The sequence below is a fragment of the Copidosoma floridanum genome, unplaced genomic scaffold, assembly GCF_036245765.1.
Source record: "Copidosoma floridanum isolate Cflo_tuat_1 unplaced genomic scaffold, Cflo_Japanese_pri ptg000021l, whole genome shotgun sequence".
Classification (NCBI taxonomy): domain Eukaryota; kingdom Metazoa; phylum Arthropoda; class Insecta; order Hymenoptera; family Encyrtidae; genus Copidosoma; species Copidosoma floridanum.
In genome coordinates, this window is record NW_028321898.1 from 21,652,337 (window position 1) to 21,669,675 (window position 17,339).

The window sequence follows — 17,339 nt, forward strand, 5'->3', positions numbered from 1 at the left end:
ATTCATCATCGCCCCTTAAGGGCTCAGACATGGCTATTTTGACACTATAAAGTGTATTTAGCCATACGTTGGGTTTAATAACAGTAGGGGGAAAGGGTAGATAGATCGGTAGGTTTATTGAAGTACAAATCCCATCCAGAAAAAAACCTCATTCATTGATGAAATTTTTGTCCAGAGTGGGATTTGAACCCCGGCCATCAAGATCTGTAGGCCATCAATATATATGTATGTATATAACTCAGCGCCATGTACGCAAATCGGTATCACCTCGTGATCGGTATGGGAAGGTTATTTTCTTACTTTTGTTGAGTCCGAAAATTTTCGGAACTTTGATTTTGGAGAAAAATTATTATAAAAAAAAATTAACTGGCAAAGTTGTTGCTTGGTTTTTATTTTTTGCAGGGGTTCTATTTTTTTGAAGATCGATTTTCGGGTACAAGATGCATTCTAATCTTACCGCAAATGGTACTTTTCAGTTAATAACTTTTTATTTTCTATCCATGGTTTAAGTTGCGGCTGGTTTTTTTAAAATAGACTATATGGCACTTTTGAAATACCGACAAAACTCTTCACCAGAATAAAACATGACTAAAATGTTTCGGATCTCCACGAATCATAAGGTTCCTCAATTCTGGTAAAAGTGGCGACTGGTTAAGATTTTGACAACTTTCCGGCCTCGCAGCTCTTGGTCTATCCAATATAATATGTGGATGCGTTCCGTATAAGCACTGGCCGTTTAATTTAAGTAGATTAACTGCTGGAGCTTACGGAACGCACCCTGTATCAGGAAACCCACAAAAAATATCCCGTTTTTTTCCTCGTTTTGATAAAAAAAATTTTTTATATTAAGGCTGTTCATAGTTCATATAGATGCGACTGTTTCACGCAGTCCCATTTAAATCTAACGGTAATGTGTCGCGTCTACTTATAACATGAACAGCCTCCATGTATATATCATTAATATCATTATATTTATTTTTATTAGTATGTTCAGTGAATAATTTAGAGAGTATACGTACCCACAGTAGGTCAGTTTATATATAAATACAAATAATTAAAGCTCTCCTTAACCTTTAAAAATTCAATGTTTTTAGTGGTATAAAGTTGCATACTTAGTTTTATAAGTGTATGTTGTTATCTGCAAGTTTAAAAAAAACTTTTTTATGTGGCACAGTGCCACTGGCACTATTTTTTAGCAAAGTATATTGTATAGTTGTAGAGTTTCTAATTTTCGGATGGTGATGAGGCATTTATTGATAAAACGTAATTAGTTGAAAGATTTTTCAAGAAACATTTCAAAATGAGTGAGATAACCGAATCTAATGTCGAACAATTCAAAACTGAGCACGAGTGTGACGAACACTGGGAGTTACGAAGAAAATTTCTGTTGGCACACAGTGACAAGTTCTCTAGAGATGAGCTGGTGTGTTTGGCTCAAGTTTTTACAAATGTGGAGTTCCTTGGCTGCAGATATCCCAAGGAGACGATGCAAATAATTTCTGAATTATCTCACGAGGTTGTCAAGGACTACAGAGTCAAACAAAAGACGAGACTACAGAGAACGTTTGTCAAGGCCTCTGACGCAGCCAGCTCCAAGGCTAAAGGTACAGCCAGGAATTGTGAGTTTTAGAGTAGAATAGTGATTACAAAACCTTTTTTTACAATTTTCTTACAAATTATGTTTCATTACAGGACATTCTAAACAAGAAAAGCCCCAGACCTCTGCAGCAGCAAATTACCTACCACTATCAAATAACTTTACTAAGGCTCGAGAAGAAACAGTGACACCAGAAAAACCATTAAATGATTTCACAAAAGCTCAAGAGGGGACAGGGACACAAGAAAAACTGGCAAGATCGAGGTCTCCAATCAGATTTCCAGTAACAAAAGCAGGAGGAGAGTCATCAAACTGTAATTTGCAATCCTCAAACGTCAATTTCAAAAGGACAAAAGAACAGAATCAACAGCACAAATATCCAGCAGCCAAGAGAAAAAAGTTGAATCCAAAGGCTTCAGAAATCGTTTTGTTTGAGTATCTAAACGACACTCCACAAAGCATTGTCGCTAGAGTTGCTAACAGCAATGGCATAAATCTTGAATGGAAATTCACTAACTCTGGATGCAATGTCGTTTGTACTGTGCTTTATAATAGACAGCAAATGGGACAAGGTGTAGGACCTAATCAAAAGGCTGCAAAAAAGGAAGCCTCGGAAACAGTGCTGGAGGAGTTGAGAAAACGCCACTACACAATCAAAGTTACCAAGAACCTGACTCCAACAGTTTCTGATAACTTGAATCTGCACGAAGAACCTGAATCTAATGCTTTGAGCAGCGACAACATTGGCTCTAAAATGATGAAGTTGATGGGATGGTCAGGTGGAGGACTCGGAAAGAAAGGTCAAGGTATAGCAGAACCGATTAGCGTACACCAGCAGTTGACTAGAGAAGGGCTTGGTCTAAAACCAGGGATGTATAACATGGGACTATTTAAAAAGAAGTGCTCGGAAGTACTTCAGAATTATATGCGTGGTGATACAACAACGGATCTGGTATTTTCTCCGTGCTTTACTAACGACGAGAGAGCCGCTATACATCAAATTGCCCAACAAATCGGTTTGAAATCACAAAGTTATGGTCCTAAGAGTCAGAGAATTTTGACAATATCACGAAAAATACATCCTAGGGAACTGGTTAAGGAGCTGCTGGAACTTGGCGGTGCCACGGAAAAATATGAACTCATCGAACCCCTGATGGATAACTAAACTACACAATAGCTGGCCAATAGCAAATACTTGTATTAATTGGTTTTTTACACGATGTACACTTTAAAATAAAAAATTAAATAATACCTTAATAAATTTTATTTCTTTGAAACGCCATACTTTTATCAAATATTATTCGAAATAATTTAAAACGACCCATAGCGCCACGTTTCCTTAAATGTTTTCTTCTATGTGACTAGTAAAGAAACCAAGAATTGACGTTTCCTGTGACGCTAAGCTCATTTTGTATATACTACATGTCAGGCTGATCTTTTTGCTGTATTGCTGTATTGTTACTATTGCTGTGACCATACGTATATAAGTATTGTATTGTTATGACAATTCCACATTCCCACATAGGACAACAATCAAACGTAGACATCAACTGTAGTGCAAGCAAACCAAGCAAGACTTAAGTTAAACAAGAATAAAATGAAAAACTAAAATAACCTGCATCCTTGCAAAATTGTGGGTGTGTCTCCTGTGGATACCTAAGGGGTACAGTCTACTTGAAAGACTATAAATTTGGAGCTGCTACCTTTTTTTGTGCAATTGATTAGATTTTTTAATCTTTTAGAAAAAAGATTGCGCATTAATTGTGTTTTTGACGGAAGGACATAAAAAATAGTGTGTCTATAACAGTGCAACTGATAATTAAAAGAAAGCTATATACAAGTAACTGATAAGCTGCAAAGTATATTTTTCTGTTATCAATTGTTTGGTAATGGTTGAATAGTTGAATGGTGGTCTGGTCTGGTGGTCTCTCTCCAAAAAAGAAGACTCGTTATCTCATATATACCTACTTATGAGCTGCACTGTTAAGCCAGCAGAGATTAGCTAGTACACGCACACACGCAGTGGAGTATCAGTAAACATGCCTCTTGTTTACATCGATGGAAATGATCCATGGTAGTGATAGATAACGAACAAGCATGAAGATTTTTTTCTCTGTGCTTTTGGAAGCACACCGTCTGACTCGTACTGATTAATTTCTTTTTTTCAGGCTCAGCGAGTACGATGCTTGCGAAGGCCTTGCCAGGGAGATAATGGAGCAGTTGACGCTCAGAAATCAACAGCCAAGAACGTCCCAAACGTATGCCAGTATATCTGCCAATGTGCGCATAAGATTGAAGCAATACAGCAACCAAGTTAAAGAGCTGATGAGTAAAATCAATGAGGATAGGAGGCAGCGAACCATGTATCCTTAATGACGATTTTACCTATAAATAAGATTCATATGCAATTATATAAAAAATATGCTTGACTGAAATCATGAATCAACACGTATCTTCCTTATGAGAAATAAAATACCCAATGAACAGAACAGCAGAAGAAGCAGAACGTAGAATGCGACAAGTGGAGCAGTTACAGAGCAAAGACATACAAATTCACCGATTGTATGAATCAAAGACTAACGAATTAGGTATGTCACGACAACAATTACTTGGTCCATCGACGTCGGCTTTTGCAGACGGTGGTACCACTAGCTGGGGTATCGATGACGATGAGGAGGAAAGCGACGATCGCATGGTGGAAGCTAATGTTACCGTCAATGATCTTAAACAGCAAAAGCAACATCTCCTCCAACGTTGGTTGAAAATTTTAATTTTTGAATAAATACAACTACATTTTCTTTTTCGATGGAACGTTTATCTTTTCGTTACAGAACAAGAAGAGGGTCTAGAGCAATTGTCTAAAATAATTTCGAGGCAGAAGCAAATCGCACAGACTATTCACAGCGAGGTTGAACATCATAATGGTATATAATAACTGTATTAATCATAATGGTATTTATCACTATTGATTAACCGCAGAGTTTGATTTTTTTTTTTTTCTTTCCCAGATATAATTGACGATTTAGCTGATCACTTGGATAGGACCGACGAGCGCATTGCGGATGGTACTCAAACAATCAGAGTTATCAGCAAAAAAGACAAGGTTTGTGGATACTGGGTTGTGATTGGGTTATTATTCATCAGCATTATCGTTGTCGCGATAATTTAATTCATTCCCAAAATAAGTTTCAAGAGAACACGTCTTCTTAGCAATCTGTGATTACTTATTGGTTTTATCGAAGTTTTATATAAGCATATTGTTTCGGTAATTTTTACGTAAAAAATTAATTACACAATAAACTTATAAAACTTACAGCAATGTAGTTGATGTACATATTGAAAAATATATAGTTCATAACTTAAACAAATTTCTTAAAATGCATTCAAATATATATATATATAATGAATAGAGTGCACTATAATTTTGTATGGATTTAAGTCTTTGAATAAACCGAATTTTATTAAAAATGTTGATTTATTTTATATTCATGGTTCGATGTATAAAAAAAAAAGTTGGGAAATATTTAAATGATTAAGACACTTGTAACTCGTAACGCGTATATGTCTCATATTTACAATCATAATTCTTATAGTCTTATACAAATAAATCAATGACTTACAAGATATAAGGTAAGTTGAAATCATATTTTTGAAGATTCATCCGAAAGTATCTATTTCGTTACAATCTTTAGCAGTCTTTGCACACAATCTAATTTGCAGTATTCTGTTAAACATCATACCCATTTTGTTACCGGCCTAACCTTAGAATATCAAAATATAATTTCATCGTTGCAAAGTAAACCTCATCAATTTCAAACAAATATTCGTTGTAAATGTTTGAAACTAATAAAAACGAATCGGAGTCAATAAAAATCTCTATTCTTAATTCAAGTAATAACAATCATCAATTTGGCTGATCACATTTACGTCGTCTCATCAACTGGTTTGAGATTTAAGCTCTCGATAAAAGCTTTGACGCAAGGGTCCCTGCCTCGAAATCTCCTGAATAACTCGCCTGCGGCCACACTGCCTCCCATTGTTAAAATCGTATCCTTGTAACGTCGAGCAATCTTGCGCTGCTCTTCATCGACACCTTTGGCCTCCTGGAACGCACTATACACATCTGCTGCCAGCATTTTGGACCACAAGTCGCTGAAAGTTTAGCTTGTTGGTGGAGGATAATTTCTTATCAAGTTTTATTTATAATTATAATAAGATTCAACTCACGTGTAATAAGCACCACCAAGATTATCAACAAATATTGAGTCCCAAGAACACACGTGCGAATCCCTTTTGTCTTCCGGGAAGACAAAAAACTCTTTCCATGCTCTCTTCATAATATGCTCCCAAGGACGTTTTCTACAAAAGAAATAATACACTTACCCATAAACAAACAAAAATGCATCGAGATGTCACTTACATCGAATGAAGGTCGAGATCAAATTTGCACAGATAAAGCTCCTTGCACAAATTATAACCAGCCATGTGGTAACGTGCCTCTCTTAGTTTCTGTATCATGTCGTCATCGAGGCTTTCACCAGTATCAACGTGTCGACTAATGAGCTTGAGAATTCGTGGCTGGTACAACAACATTGCCATGAGATGCTTACTTGTTGCTGTTGCATCCCACTCAACGTTTGACAAACCTGCTACCTCAGATGATTTTACCCTTGTAAGTACCTGTTGTAGCATGTGACCAAACTGCAATAAAAACAAAAAATATTAAATAAAACAAGACAAAAAAATTTAAGTATCAAAATTTTTTTGGCATTATAACACTCACGTTTTCAAAAAGAGACTGAACTCCCTTTAAAGTAAGCATGGATGGTTTACCATCTGCAGTAGGTGTTGGAAAGTTGAAGATGATCGATGTAAGAGGCTTGCAGCCGACAATTTCGCTTTTGTTCCTGATTGATAGCACCCAGCCCGAGTGTCTATTGTAAGACACTTTGCTTTGGTCCCGAACATACGGGTCGAAGTAGAAACTGCCACAAGGCTCGGTCTTTGAAACGTCTAAATCGTAAACATCGAAAAAATCAACGTCACGGTGCCAAACTTCGACGTCATCGTGGTGCTCAACGATTTCTACGTTGAAGAGCTCCTTGATTAACCGAAATAGACCGTCCATTACAAGTGGCAATGGAAAATAATTCTTCAAAACTTCCTCATCGTAGCTGTGAATGCGATAGTAAATAAACAATTGAACAATTTGTAAACAAGGTGATTGTAATGATTAATCTTTTAAATTACTTGTATAATGCACGCTTTTGTTTCCTAGCCCAGTAAGAGATATCCCAATGTTCTAGTTTTTGATTGAAACCTCGTTCTGCCGCAAACTCTGCCAAGCTGTCAAGTTCTTCTACTTGACAAGGGTATGCAGATTGCCGAAGAGTTTCCAGGAAATCATATACATTATGCAAGCTTCCAGCCATTTTGGTAGTCATGCACATTTCGGCAAAATTCTTAAAACCCACGTATGTTGCCATCTCACATCTGTCTGTCGTGATACCATTAACAAGTGAACTAGTTTCTAATTCCTGCACCTCCGACTGCCTTGAACATCTCACGACGCTGGCTTGCCAAAGATTCCATCTTAATAATTTGTCTGGACAGTATTCTGAGATAAAAATCATAAAAGTATACAAATAAAAAAATAAAGAAGAAAAAAAATGGTAAAGCAAAAAAGTATTTTCATTAAAAGTACTAAAATTTTTACCCATAAACGTTTGTAAAACATTGGGTTTCAAAGTAATGATCCACGGCCCCACTTCATACTGGCTAGGATCTACTGCAGTGAGTTTCAAGAATTCCTCTGGGAACCCTTTCATTTTATCAGGATCTGTGATTTTGTGCTTGAATACGTTTGTGGCAATCTCAACCTTCTGCTTGAATTCCTCGCTTTTTTGTGCTATCCTATTTAGACAATCTTGAAAGTAATACTTGTCCGCCTCACCCAGATCAAGTCCATTTAGTTTACCCTCAAGTATATATTTTTCCAGGATCCTACTCTGCTCCTCTGTCAAGTCTGTTAATTCTTCTTGTGCCTTTTTGCATGCTTCGTAGATGGTTTTTGTGTTATATTTGTGCACAATAGCAGTCCATGCCCTTTTGTGAATACTAAAGTAACATTTTGTTGGCATCAAAGATTGATTGCCAAAGTATAAAATCTTGGATATACCCCATGTTGTTTGCAATGGCACGTCGAGCTTCTCGATTGGTTCAAATACATCTTTGAAAACATCTACTTTAGGTAACTCTGTAATGAAAATTTTAAAAAATAAAAATAAAATTATATCATTAAAAAGATAAATCTTGTAAAATTCTGAGCTTTTAATACAATACCGTCAATATCACTTTGTATAGCTCTAATTCCTTGTTCAAATTCCAACGATTGTTTACCAACAACTGCTATGCACTTCTCAACAGATGCCTGATTAAATTCAGGTAACAGCGTTTCCTCTTTCAAAAGTGGATTTTTTTCTGGCAAATCTTCACCAATTTCCGGTAATCTATTATTAACAAATGAAGTAAACGCTTGTGAATCAAAACTCTATGTGATGGGAAATTACATAAATTTCACCCATCATGAATAAAATCAAGTTATTGCAAGAGAAACTGGTTGGTTAACTTGAAATAACGTGTAAGTACGATGTTGAGTATTACATAAATAAAACTTATATGACCAAAAGTATTTAATGTTTTCATTCTGGAGATCATCAAAGTTGCATATACTAAGCATGGTTTTATTAAATTCGATCAAATTTGTATTAACCATTATTAGAAAAAAAATTGAATGATGAAAAATAAGTATTGATAACAAGTAAACAAATAAACAATAACGCAAAATTGCGTCTCTTGAAGTAAATGCAGGTGTATATATGTATATACATGTGTGTATATCGAGATGTTATTTTATCTAACCTCAAAATAAATACGACTTACAGTACGTAAAAGCCGCTGTCTTGTCGGCAGGGATTCTTGAACAAATTGTTTCTCAAGGACAGTATCCTCCGCCCCAAAAACAAAGCCGCCATGGTTTACTTCAAAAATAACAAAAATCAGCCGTACTGTTAGTAACTTAAGAATAATGTTTAAAAAAAAGTTATCTTTTTTCAACTATTTAAAAACATCATTGCAACTCGCAACAGCAAGTGCTTCAACTTCTCAACGAAACCAATCACATTCATGAACTGCACTGCATCATCGGACTACGACTGACGAACTCTAACGTGCAAAAACTGCGATCCCTTTAAAAACTCCGAAACTTTGTGACATTAGTTTTCCCCAAATTGACGGCTTGACGGTCACCCAACCCTCGTTAGCTGAGAGCGCGAGTGCCGCGAGTTTTTGCATTTCTTATGTGCAGAAGATTTCATCGCGTTTGCCGGAAGGATGGAGTAAATGGAGTTGTTTTGTTTACCATTTTTGTAGTGCACATGATGTTTGGAATATCACCAAGATCCTTTGTACGTATACTAGACACTCATTTTCGCGAGTGAAGAGAATAAGAGTTCACGCTACGAGTTACCGATAGGAGATGGAAGGTGTACATGATGATCACAATTATTACTTATTTCACTAATTTGGGGATGCATAACGAGAACTTTTTCAGCCTATGTTTATAGTCTCGTTACATGGGACTGACGTTGTGTGTGGTGATGATCTATGTATTTCTCACTGTACGTGTATAATAAATGGTGTTGCACAACAGATTTTGAAAACCCCTGCGATAGTTGTCTGTTGTCTCTGACGTTGATGATGTTAATAATTCCTTATTTAATGGCTGTAGCTATTAGTATTGGGATTAAATAAATAACATAAGGTTTTGTTTATTTGGAAAAAAATATATTTATTATTAATTTTTTTTTTCTTTTTTTTTTACAGTAAATCATTTTAAGTATTAAAAAAAATTAAAGTACATCGTTGACACGCTACTTTCATCGTAACTCTGCGATTGTAGATGCATTATTTTCATGCATTTATAAAAAATATACATGTACATACCTACATCGTACCATTTTTATTGTCGGTATTACCATATGGAAGACACATAGTATGAACACAGTTTTAATACACATGTTCCTGTACAAGTTCACGATGTAATCTCTCATTTAATATGTCTAAAAACATCGTGTATACTCAAACGAATTTATTGACGCGAGGAATCAATTTCATGAGATACATTTAATAAGGATTTCTCTAAAAAAAAAGTACGATAACTTACTGTATATACGTATATATTGAGATACGCAAATTTAAGCATTACCAGCGTATGTATTGCCGTCATCTTTATTGGGTGTAATGATTTTTTTTTTTTTTATAATATTTCTCAGTAAACACTCTACGCTACCTATAATAGCCGTGGTTGTCTTTAAAAGTCCACTAATAAATTGTACGATAGTTACTGTTATTATTCAAAGGGCATTTTTTTCGTATACTTATGATCTAAAAAGTTTTAAATATACATTATTATTTGCAGTGCAATGATAGAATGATATACACATTCATCGAGTTGATGTTGAAATCGTTGTGTCATTTTCTTTCAAGTCTTGTTTTCTTATTTAAAGTCAGTTCATTTTTATTTCGGCACAGTAATAATAATAAGCTCGTTCGACGAATATTGCACAGCTTAAATTCGTTCCACCTGAAAAAACATGTAGACTTATTTTCATGAGGTATGTTATGGCATATTATCGGTTTGAGGATATTTCATCGAGAAACAATTGATTTTACATTTTCACTTGACGTCTCGTGAGTTTTAACGTTTCACTCTGTACTTTTGATCGTTCGCATATATGTGGGTCGTACTACGAATAACGGTATATTTATTTCAAAGGCTGGAAAGGACAAAAACCAAAAAGGGGTTGTTCATTTTTCTAGTATTTTTCATGACCATAGAACACGTCATCATTTGTTGGGTCCCGCTGAAAAAAAATTTCCCAATAAAAACGTAATGGGTAGTGTCGCGGGCTCTTCTTTGCAAAAATAGGGGCGTTACTTTGCTCTTGCACTCATGCATGATGTACATTTTAACATTTTAACTCATCGCCCTCCAAAAAAATGTTAGATTTGTGAGATTTCGATCCCGCAACTTAAACAACATCCAAATCATCGATATTTTTTTTTTTTACTTATCATAATAGCATAAAAATGTAGTTGTTTACGTTGATAATTTTAAGATTCTTATATGCAGCAGAAAAAATTTAAATATCCGTAATTTTCTTCCAAAAACCTGCAAATTTCCGAGTGAGACACAAAAGCCCGTAACGCCATTTTAGCCCCTTTTTATTTTCATCTAAAACTATAGCAACACTTTTTTATGACATTGAGTGTAAAAAAACTACATTTTAAAAAGTTTTCAGACCGACATCTCCTTACACGATGTTAGAATCGACTGGGACCCCAACTAAACAACCATTCTTGGTAGAACGACCCATATTATTATGTACCAAAGGTGTATAAAGCCAAAAGCAAGACAAGGAAAAAAGTTTTTACCTGAAAACGACGTTTTCCCTGTACACGCTCTCCAACTGCATTTTTTGTATATCAATTATGACACCGAGCTAATGGCATTGTGTGGCGTGCCCATCTGGGTGAGGACTGCAACGGAACATTCCACAAGTTGAAACTACATTGCGTTGTAAGAAGAAAAAAAAGTTTTAAATAATACAATCATCACCATTATCAAGCCACTGGAGCGGGCCATTCAAGTGCATCTCGATCCAGCAAGGCGTCGAGGTGACGTCTTGGCGGTGGTACTCGGCACCCCAGCCCTTGACGAACGACATTCTGCAACGCAATTGGTTGGATTGGTTTTACATTTATTGTTATTTTCAATGCTAATAATGAAGTACATAATTATGATGTATATGTACGTACCTGATGGTGCACATTTTGGTGAGCTCGTAGGTGGTCTCAAAGCCATGGCAGACGCTCTGGCCCAGCAGATCGGCAAAGAGTTTGTTGTCGAAGACCTTGAGCGAGCAGGTGGGCGGTATCTTGATCACGGTGCTGAGATGGAAATTCCTCTGGTAATTGCAGTTCCTCGACTGGACGAAGATAGCCGAGTCGGAGTTGCACTCGGCGAACAACGAGCCACCGACGTAGTGGAGCTGCACGCCCTTGCCGATGTGGCGCCTCGTGTTCTCGATGGTCGAGTTCCTGTTGACGTTGGACAACTGGCCGAGACAGAACCTCGCCGAGTTGTTGCGGGGATCGGTGAAGCCGTCGACTATGACCGAGGGCGACTGGCAGTGGAAGACCTCGCCCACGCGGCAATTCAGCTCGTAGTAGGCTATCGAGGCCCAACAGGTTGGCTCCTGGTAGGGCACAGGGGCCACGTCTTGGGGACTACTCACGTCCATCGACATCATGGAGTTGGGGGAGGGCGACTGGCCGTATTGGGAGCCGTCCTCCGAGGGCGAGTACGCGGGCGGTGGTGTCTCGGACAGGCCGTTGTTGCTCTGGGCGTAGGGATTGTGGTGGCCGTTTCCGGCGGCCGCGTTTATCGGGCTCGAGACGGCCGAGGAGCCGCTGTACGCGGACACGGGCGACTGTCCACCCGGCTCCGCCGTGCCGTTCAGGCCCGCGTTGAAGTCGTTCGAGTAGTACGACATGTTTTGGGGCATTGTGGTCTCGCTATGCTGCTGAAAGGTCATCGGTAGTCTACCGGGCGCGAACTCCGAGTGCCTCGGCACCAGGACCGGGGGTAGCACGGGACTCTCGACGCGCTTGTAGTGATACGGGTTGATGCAGACCTCTTTCTGTTTGGCCGAGAACGGGTACTGGCAGACGTCGAGGGGCTTGAGCTCGTGGTGCGACTGGAGGTCCGGCCAGCGCCAGACTCGGCAGTAGATCACGTGGGGCAGGCCCTTGCGGTGGGACACCTGCAACCTGCCGTCGAGGCTGCGGGGTATCGTTATGCACTTGCTGGGCAGGCCCGGGTTGCTGACCGCCCGCTCCAGCTCCTCGACCGCGCCTTTCTTCTTTTTCAGCTTCTTCACCAGGGACTCGACCGCCTTCTCCGCCCATTTCTCGTCCTCGTCGCCTTGCTTCCAGCCTAACAGGACAAAAAAATCACCAGGTACACGTGAGTTTTGTTGAATTTTTTGTGCCATGTACATAGTTCATTTATATCGTGATGTGGATTGTATACCTAGGAGCTTCTTCACGGCCGGACTGGTGAAAGAGAACAAGTTGTTGAGGGAAGCCATGGGTCCCGATCTGTGTCGCTCCTCGCCGTCCATTTTTATCCCTCCAAAACCGTCACCTTACCGGAGCCAGCTTTCCACCTCTGATTATTTCCTGCAATTCACACGCACTTATTGTACAAAAAAAAGTCATGTGCACAATAAGAAAAAAAAAAAAAAAAAAAAAAAAAAAAACGATCCTTCACAAGCTCCCAGGGGATAAAAGCCATGGTGAGTTTAAGACCTTGTGTACGTATACAACTCAAAAGGGAGAGAAGAAACAAAAAATTGCGAGGGCAAAGCAAAAAGAGTTCGAATATCATAAAAGTAATATTTTACGTACCCACCGAACGCGCGAAGATGGAGCTATTTTGGCACGGCTATCGAGTGTACACGATCAACGGGCGCACGTACGATCACTGTAACTTTTGGTGCAGGTCTTCGACGTAGCAAGCAGTAGCAGCGGCAGCAGTGGTCATTAGTGCTGGAACGCAATCAAGAGTCCATAAGCGCTTCCTCGAACCCGCTCCTCTGCAGTTGGCCTGTAAACCGATAACATACCAGATTCACTCCGTGTAATGTGGGTATATACACACACGCACCTTGTATACGACGTATACGAGGAGATTTATCGACTCGAAAACCCGCAACACGAGCCCTCGTGAGTTATTTTTTACTGCACTGAGCAAAAAAAAAGAAATAAACAAAAAAAAACAAGATTTATAACCAACCGATTTGCCGATTTTTTTATGTGTGGATCGACTCGCTTTGGAGGTATATGGGATACTTTTTCAAATTAGGGTGCGAGACAAGTGTCACCGAAGATAGAAAACAGTATTATCTGTATTAACCGAGCAGCAGAACGTACCAACTGACTCTCTGGCCGATGTTTGCCAATAACATATAAAACACACGATGAGAGAGGAGGTGGTGGTGGCGACCAAACTGGCCAAAGTGAGAGAAGGAAAGATAAACGTATATATACGTATACACATACACATACGGATTTCGACGTGCATGCATTCAGTGATACACGCTAAAAATAGACATAAGCATGCACACACATATGTATATACGCGCGGCATCACAGGCATCATCGGATTGAGCTAAAGTTTGTACATATTACATACCGAACTTTTTTTCATATTATAAGCTGATATTGCAAATCGACAGCGAAACGATCTTTGACTTTGTACTTTACGTATTTCGTTTGGTACACGCACCAAAGTTAAAAAGACAACGGTACGTTAAATAGTTCACAAAAGTGGCTCGGCTACGAACATATTGGGTGTCTTTTACACGAATTGTTTACGGTACGAGATAAACTTCGACGCGACTATCTTTTTCCTGTTACTTTTTTTGTTTCCAACTACTCGGCGAACGATATTTTCCTTGATCGTCTTATCTCGCGAGCTCTAATGTCAACTAATACCCATTTTGTGCACACACAAGCCATATATTACACTTTTGACTGTTTGTCGCGTTGTTATTATCATAATATATAGTATATCACGTTCCGTCGAGCGCGCATTTTTCCGGCAGGTGTAATAATCTGTTGTGTATACGTGATTCCGGCTAATCGCGATTTCATCGATCACTTGTCAACAGTTTCGTGTACATAACGAATGTATATGTATATTTTTTACCCGTAGGGTACGGGTTGACGAGTTCGGTGAACAAGTAATTTAATTTTTTTTTTCCGACAGACTATACACACATTAGAACGCCATCCAAAGTTAGGCGCTCTGCAATGGAATTTATAAAGACGCGTATAAATAAAATAGGGCCACCACTAAACTGGCGTCCGTTGTCTTGTATGTTTATGTACGGGACAAAAGGGAAGCCTGCACTTTTATTCTCGGGCACTGTGTGCGTTTATTTAAATGTAGAAAAAAAAAAAGAGATAAGCTTTGACAAAAGTTTACATGAAAAAAAAATAATATAAAATAAATCCACTCGTAGACGTGATGCGATAGTATTTAGAATTGGGGACACTCACTCTGTGCACCGCATCGGTCATCTATTTCTCCCTGAGAGTATGCAATGTACCGATCTTGTGTATCCCAACGGAGATACAAGTACCAGCTCTCTTTACCGATCAAAAGATCGAACAATGCGTATCATATGTATGTATGTACACAAAATAGGCGTAGATGTATATGTATTGGGCATCTAGGATGCAGGTATATGTGTGTCGCGTACAAAAGAATTAAGAAAAGACGCGTCTCTCCCCCGCGCGTGTGCTTCACAGACGCGACTGCTATTGTACCCTGGCTCGGTGTATATACTACCTCGGAAACCGGAGTGGCGCGGCGACGTGCCTATACATATATATACATAGGCAGCGTTCCAACGGTGAGAGAGAGAGAGAGAGAGAGAGAGAGTTGCGAAATGAAAAACGCGCGCGCGGCCAATGAATCAACGCTTGTTATCGATGAGATTCTGTATAAGTACTCTACACTTAGTAGAGGTATCAATGTGGCGTGATTTTTTTTCTCGGCTCGGCTGTTTACCGATTATTTACGTAGGGTGAATGGTAAGGAATACTGAATGCCTGTACAGTCCGATTGCCGCTTGGATAGCCATTGACGATCGATGGAATCGTGCGAGCGATTTGGGGCTTCTTCGCGAAGAATTGACAACAACGATAACGATTTTTGTTGAGCATATACCGATCCCTGAGGTCTTTATTCGTCCTTTGGTCTTTACTCGCTCGGGATCTTGTTTGTCGCGAAAGAAAAAGTTGGACAATTATAAGCGCCACCCTTCGTCGTGTAAAGGAAGAGAAAAAACAAAAAATCGGCAACCTGTTTGTATTGTGTATAAACTTTGCGTCTCCCGCGCGCGCTATTTTCGCACAACGAATAAAATGACATGTCCCTTGATTCTTTCTTTCCACGCACATACACACAAAAGTAAGTAAAAACACAATATATGTATATATATCAACAGGATTCCCAGGCATTAGCAACTTTTCGAAATCATTTCCAGGAAAAAGCCAAGAAGAGAAAGAGCTTGAACATTTTCAAGTGGATATATAAGTATATATATATGTGTATATATATGGCTCGAAAGTCTCAAGTGGGTGCATTATGTGTTCCAGCAGCAGCAGCCTCCCAGGGGTCCCTGGCTGCTACATGCTGCACTACAAATATACACATTAAGTATATTACACCGTGTACCACACAGCGGCAAACGGAGGAGGAAGAATATCAGAGAGAAGAAAGCTGGCGTGGAAAATTCGCTCGCGTGGGCAGGAAAGGGCAGAGTGCAAGTGGCGAGGGGCATCGTTGTGGCAAATATCTCTCCGTACACCTTGCGTATGGGTAACAAACATTGGTATATACATATATACGTGCATGGCTGGACGCGTCAAGCAAGGGGAGAGCCGTGAGGAACCTTGGGGACCTGACTGACGGGCAACAACGAAACATAAGAGAGAAGGATTCCTGAGGAGTGACTATGATATAGCCGAGCACGCGTGCGGAATATCGCTTGGAAACTTGAATTCGCGCGCGACGAGGAAGCCGAGGAGATTGGCCTTCATTATATGTTATATGTTGAGGTGTAAACAGAAGTAGAAGGGGGGAAAAAATCGGTAGGATCTTTTTTTCGCCGGAGATCGGTTGGGTATATGTATATCGGTATTTCGCTTGCCGATCGTTCTTCGTGTTTTTTTTATTTGTGTCCAATTATTACCTATGTACGCATGATTTTGCGATTATGATGTTCGTGCGCCGTCGCTTTAGGCGCTACTTCTACATTTTCTTCTCTATTCAGCTGTATATAGTAACCGATTTATTCGTGCGCACAGACGCACTTGTATTGTTTTCGTTGCCGTTTCACTGTTGGATGAACAAATGACACACAACGAAATATTAATTGTTGCAGATGGAATATAACAATAATGCCGATCTTCACTGGTAGGGAACAACGTCCGAACGATATTATATTCCCTTCCAACTATATGGGGCACACGCACAAGAGTGTATACAGTATACAACTGAACGATTACACACGATGCACCAGAAAGCCGAGAAACGACTGCTGAAGGCAAGAAATCACGAGAGGAGAGCACAAGAAGTGTAGGTATATAAGCTGCACATATACCGACGGCGCCAAAGTGGCGAGGGGGGCAGTGCACCTATATAATACTCTCTCCGGGTGAGAACGAGAAGATGTAGGGAAAGAAGAAAAAAGAGAGCAGAGGGTCTGCCAAAGGGACCAAAACGTGCAGTGTTCTTTCTTTCCTTTGGTTTGTACCATCGACGTTTCCTTATATACGAGTGGTTCCGCAAAACAATCAATAAATGCAATTCAAATGAAAAAAATCTTTTTTATAGGCTCGCTTTGCGAAGAGAAAATTAATACTCGTGACAATCAACATGGTTTTTCGGCAAATGAGTATCGAAAAACGTCAGCAGTATTGTTCGAAACTTTGCGAATCTTCCATTTGATGATCATCTTGTCTCTTTTTATTTTCACCGCAAAAGAAAAAAAAAAAAAAAAAAAAAAAAAATTAACAATGTTAATTTGAGATGTCGGTGCCAATT

At 39.1% G+C, this 17,339-nt stretch overlaps 4 protein-coding genes across 9 annotated transcripts; 2 read left to right on the forward strand and 2 right to left on the reverse strand.

The window, feature by feature from the left end:
* Nucleotides 1-749: 749 nt before the first annotated feature.
* On the forward strand, nucleotides 750-2,852 carry LOC106644233 (NF-kappa-B-repressing factor). Of its 3 annotated transcripts, none has more exons than XM_089594272.1 (3): nucleotides 750-1,028; nucleotides 1,272-1,604; nucleotides 1,693-2,852. In XM_089594272.1, exons 2-3 carry the CDS (start codon nucleotides 1,301-1,303, stop codon nucleotides 2,760-2,762), a joined length of 1,374 nt encoding a protein of 457 aa, XP_089450398.1. In that variant the 5' UTR covers nucleotides 750-1,028; nucleotides 1,272-1,300; the 3' UTR covers nucleotides 2,763-2,852. The 3 variants fall into 3 exon arrangements, with proteins under 3 accessions (XP_089450398.1, XP_089450396.1, XP_089450397.1); XM_089594270.1 differs by having other exon boundaries at nucleotides 750-1,024; XM_089594271.1 differs by lacking the exon at nucleotides 750-1,028 and having other exon boundaries at nucleotides 1,044-1,604.
* A 226-nt stretch (nucleotides 2,853-3,078) lies between these two features.
* On the forward strand, nucleotides 3,079-4,956 carry Syx8 (syntaxin 8). The gene is made up of 5 exons (XM_089594366.1): nucleotides 3,079-3,671; nucleotides 3,766-3,960; nucleotides 4,085-4,350; nucleotides 4,429-4,521; nucleotides 4,606-4,956. Exons 1-5 carry the CDS (start codon nucleotides 3,637-3,639, stop codon nucleotides 4,764-4,766), a joined length of 750 nt encoding a protein of 249 aa, XP_089450492.1. The 5' UTR covers nucleotides 3,079-3,636; the 3' UTR covers nucleotides 4,767-4,956.
* Nucleotides 4,957-5,138: 182 nt separating this feature from the next.
* LOC106644228 (uncharacterized) lies at nucleotides 5,139-8,815 on the reverse strand. Its single transcript, XM_089594367.1, has 8 exons — nucleotides 8,540-8,815; nucleotides 7,940-8,106; nucleotides 7,314-7,853; nucleotides 6,848-7,214; nucleotides 6,381-6,771; nucleotides 6,018-6,298; nucleotides 5,825-5,956; nucleotides 5,139-5,749 (listed from the first exon to the last, which is right to left on the reverse strand). The coding sequence occupies exons 1-8, from the start codon at nucleotides 8,629-8,631 to the stop codon at nucleotides 5,521-5,523; spliced, it is 2,199 nt and encodes a 732-aa protein (XP_089450493.1). The 5' UTR covers nucleotides 8,632-8,815; the 3' UTR covers nucleotides 5,139-5,520.
* A 661-nt stretch (nucleotides 8,816-9,476) lies between these two features.
* Nucleotides 9,477-16,918, reverse strand: LOC106644217 (protein mothers against dpp). Of its 4 annotated transcripts, none has more exons than XM_089594245.1 (7): nucleotides 16,486-16,918; nucleotides 13,134-13,328; nucleotides 12,753-12,901; nucleotides 11,477-12,656; nucleotides 11,277-11,386; nucleotides 11,093-11,197; nucleotides 9,477-10,241 (listed from the first exon to the last, which is right to left on the reverse strand). In XM_089594245.1, the coding sequence occupies exons 3-6, from the start codon at nucleotides 12,841-12,843 to the stop codon at nucleotides 11,148-11,150; spliced, it is 1,431 nt and encodes a 476-aa protein (XP_089450371.1). In that variant the 5' UTR covers nucleotides 12,844-12,901; nucleotides 13,134-13,328; nucleotides 16,486-16,918; the 3' UTR covers nucleotides 9,477-10,241; nucleotides 11,093-11,147. The 4 variants fall into 4 exon arrangements, with proteins under 4 accessions (XP_089450371.1, XP_014215107.1, XP_014215108.1 ...); XM_014359621.3 differs by having other exon boundaries at nucleotides 13,130-13,328; nucleotides 16,486-16,916; XM_014359622.3 differs by lacking the exon at nucleotides 16,486-16,918 and adding an exon at nucleotides 14,786-15,082 and having other exon boundaries at nucleotides 13,130-13,328.
* Between the last annotated feature and the right edge of the window lie 421 nt (nucleotides 16,919-17,339).

What these genes read in the sequence shown, in the direction of transcription:
- LOC106644217 (XM_089594245.1), bottom strand. Translation starts at nt 12,843, where the DNA reads ATGGACGGCGAGGAGCGACACAGATCGGGACCCATGGCTTCCCTCAAC. An exon ending in ACCAAAATGTGCACCATCAG is followed by an intron (nt 11,387 to 11,476) that starts GTACGTACATAT and finishes ATTGCGTTGCAG; the next exon opens with AATGTCGTTCGTCAAGGGCT. An exon ending in GCTCCAGTGGCTTGATAATG is followed by an intron (nt 11,198 to 11,276) that starts GTGATGATTGTA and finishes GTTCCGTTGCAG; the next exon opens with TCCTCACCCAGATGGGCACG.
- Syx8 (XM_089594366.1), top strand. Translation starts at nt 3,637, where the DNA reads ATGCCTCTTGTTTACATCGATGGAAATGATCCATG. An exon ending in ATCGATGGAAATGATCCATG is followed by an intron (nt 3,672 to 3,765) that starts GTAGTGATAGAT and finishes TCTTTTTTTCAG; the next exon opens with GCTCAGCGAGTACGATGCTT. An exon ending in CGAGGTTGAACATCATAATG is followed by an intron (nt 4,522 to 4,605) that starts GTATATAATAAC and finishes TTTCTTTCCCAG; the next exon opens with ATATAATTGACGATTTAGCT.
- LOC106644228 (XM_089594367.1), bottom strand. Translation starts at nt 8,631, where the DNA reads ATGGCGGCTTTGTTTTTGGGGCGGAGGATACTGTCCTTGAGAAACAAT. An exon ending in GACAGCGGCTTTTACGTACT is followed by an intron (nt 8,107 to 8,539) that starts GTAAGTCGTATT and finishes TGTTAATAATAG; the next exon opens with ATTACCGGAAATTGGTGAAG. An exon ending in TTCAGTCTCTTTTTGAAAAC is followed by an intron (nt 6,299 to 6,380) that starts GTGAGTGTTATA and finishes TTTTTATTGCAG; the next exon opens with TTTGGTCACATGCTACAACA.
- LOC106644233 (XM_089594270.1), top strand. Translation starts at nt 946, where the DNA reads ATGTATATATCATTAATATCATTATATTTATTTTTATTAGTATGTTCA. An exon ending in AGAGAGTATACGTACCCACA is followed by an intron (nt 1,025 to 1,271) that starts GTAGGTCAGTTT and finishes AAACGTAATTAG; the next exon opens with TTGAAAGATTTTTCAAGAAA. An exon ending in AGCCAGCTCCAAGGCTAAAG is followed by an intron (nt 1,605 to 1,692) that starts GTACAGCCAGGA and finishes GTTTCATTACAG; the next exon opens with GACATTCTAAACAAGAAAAG.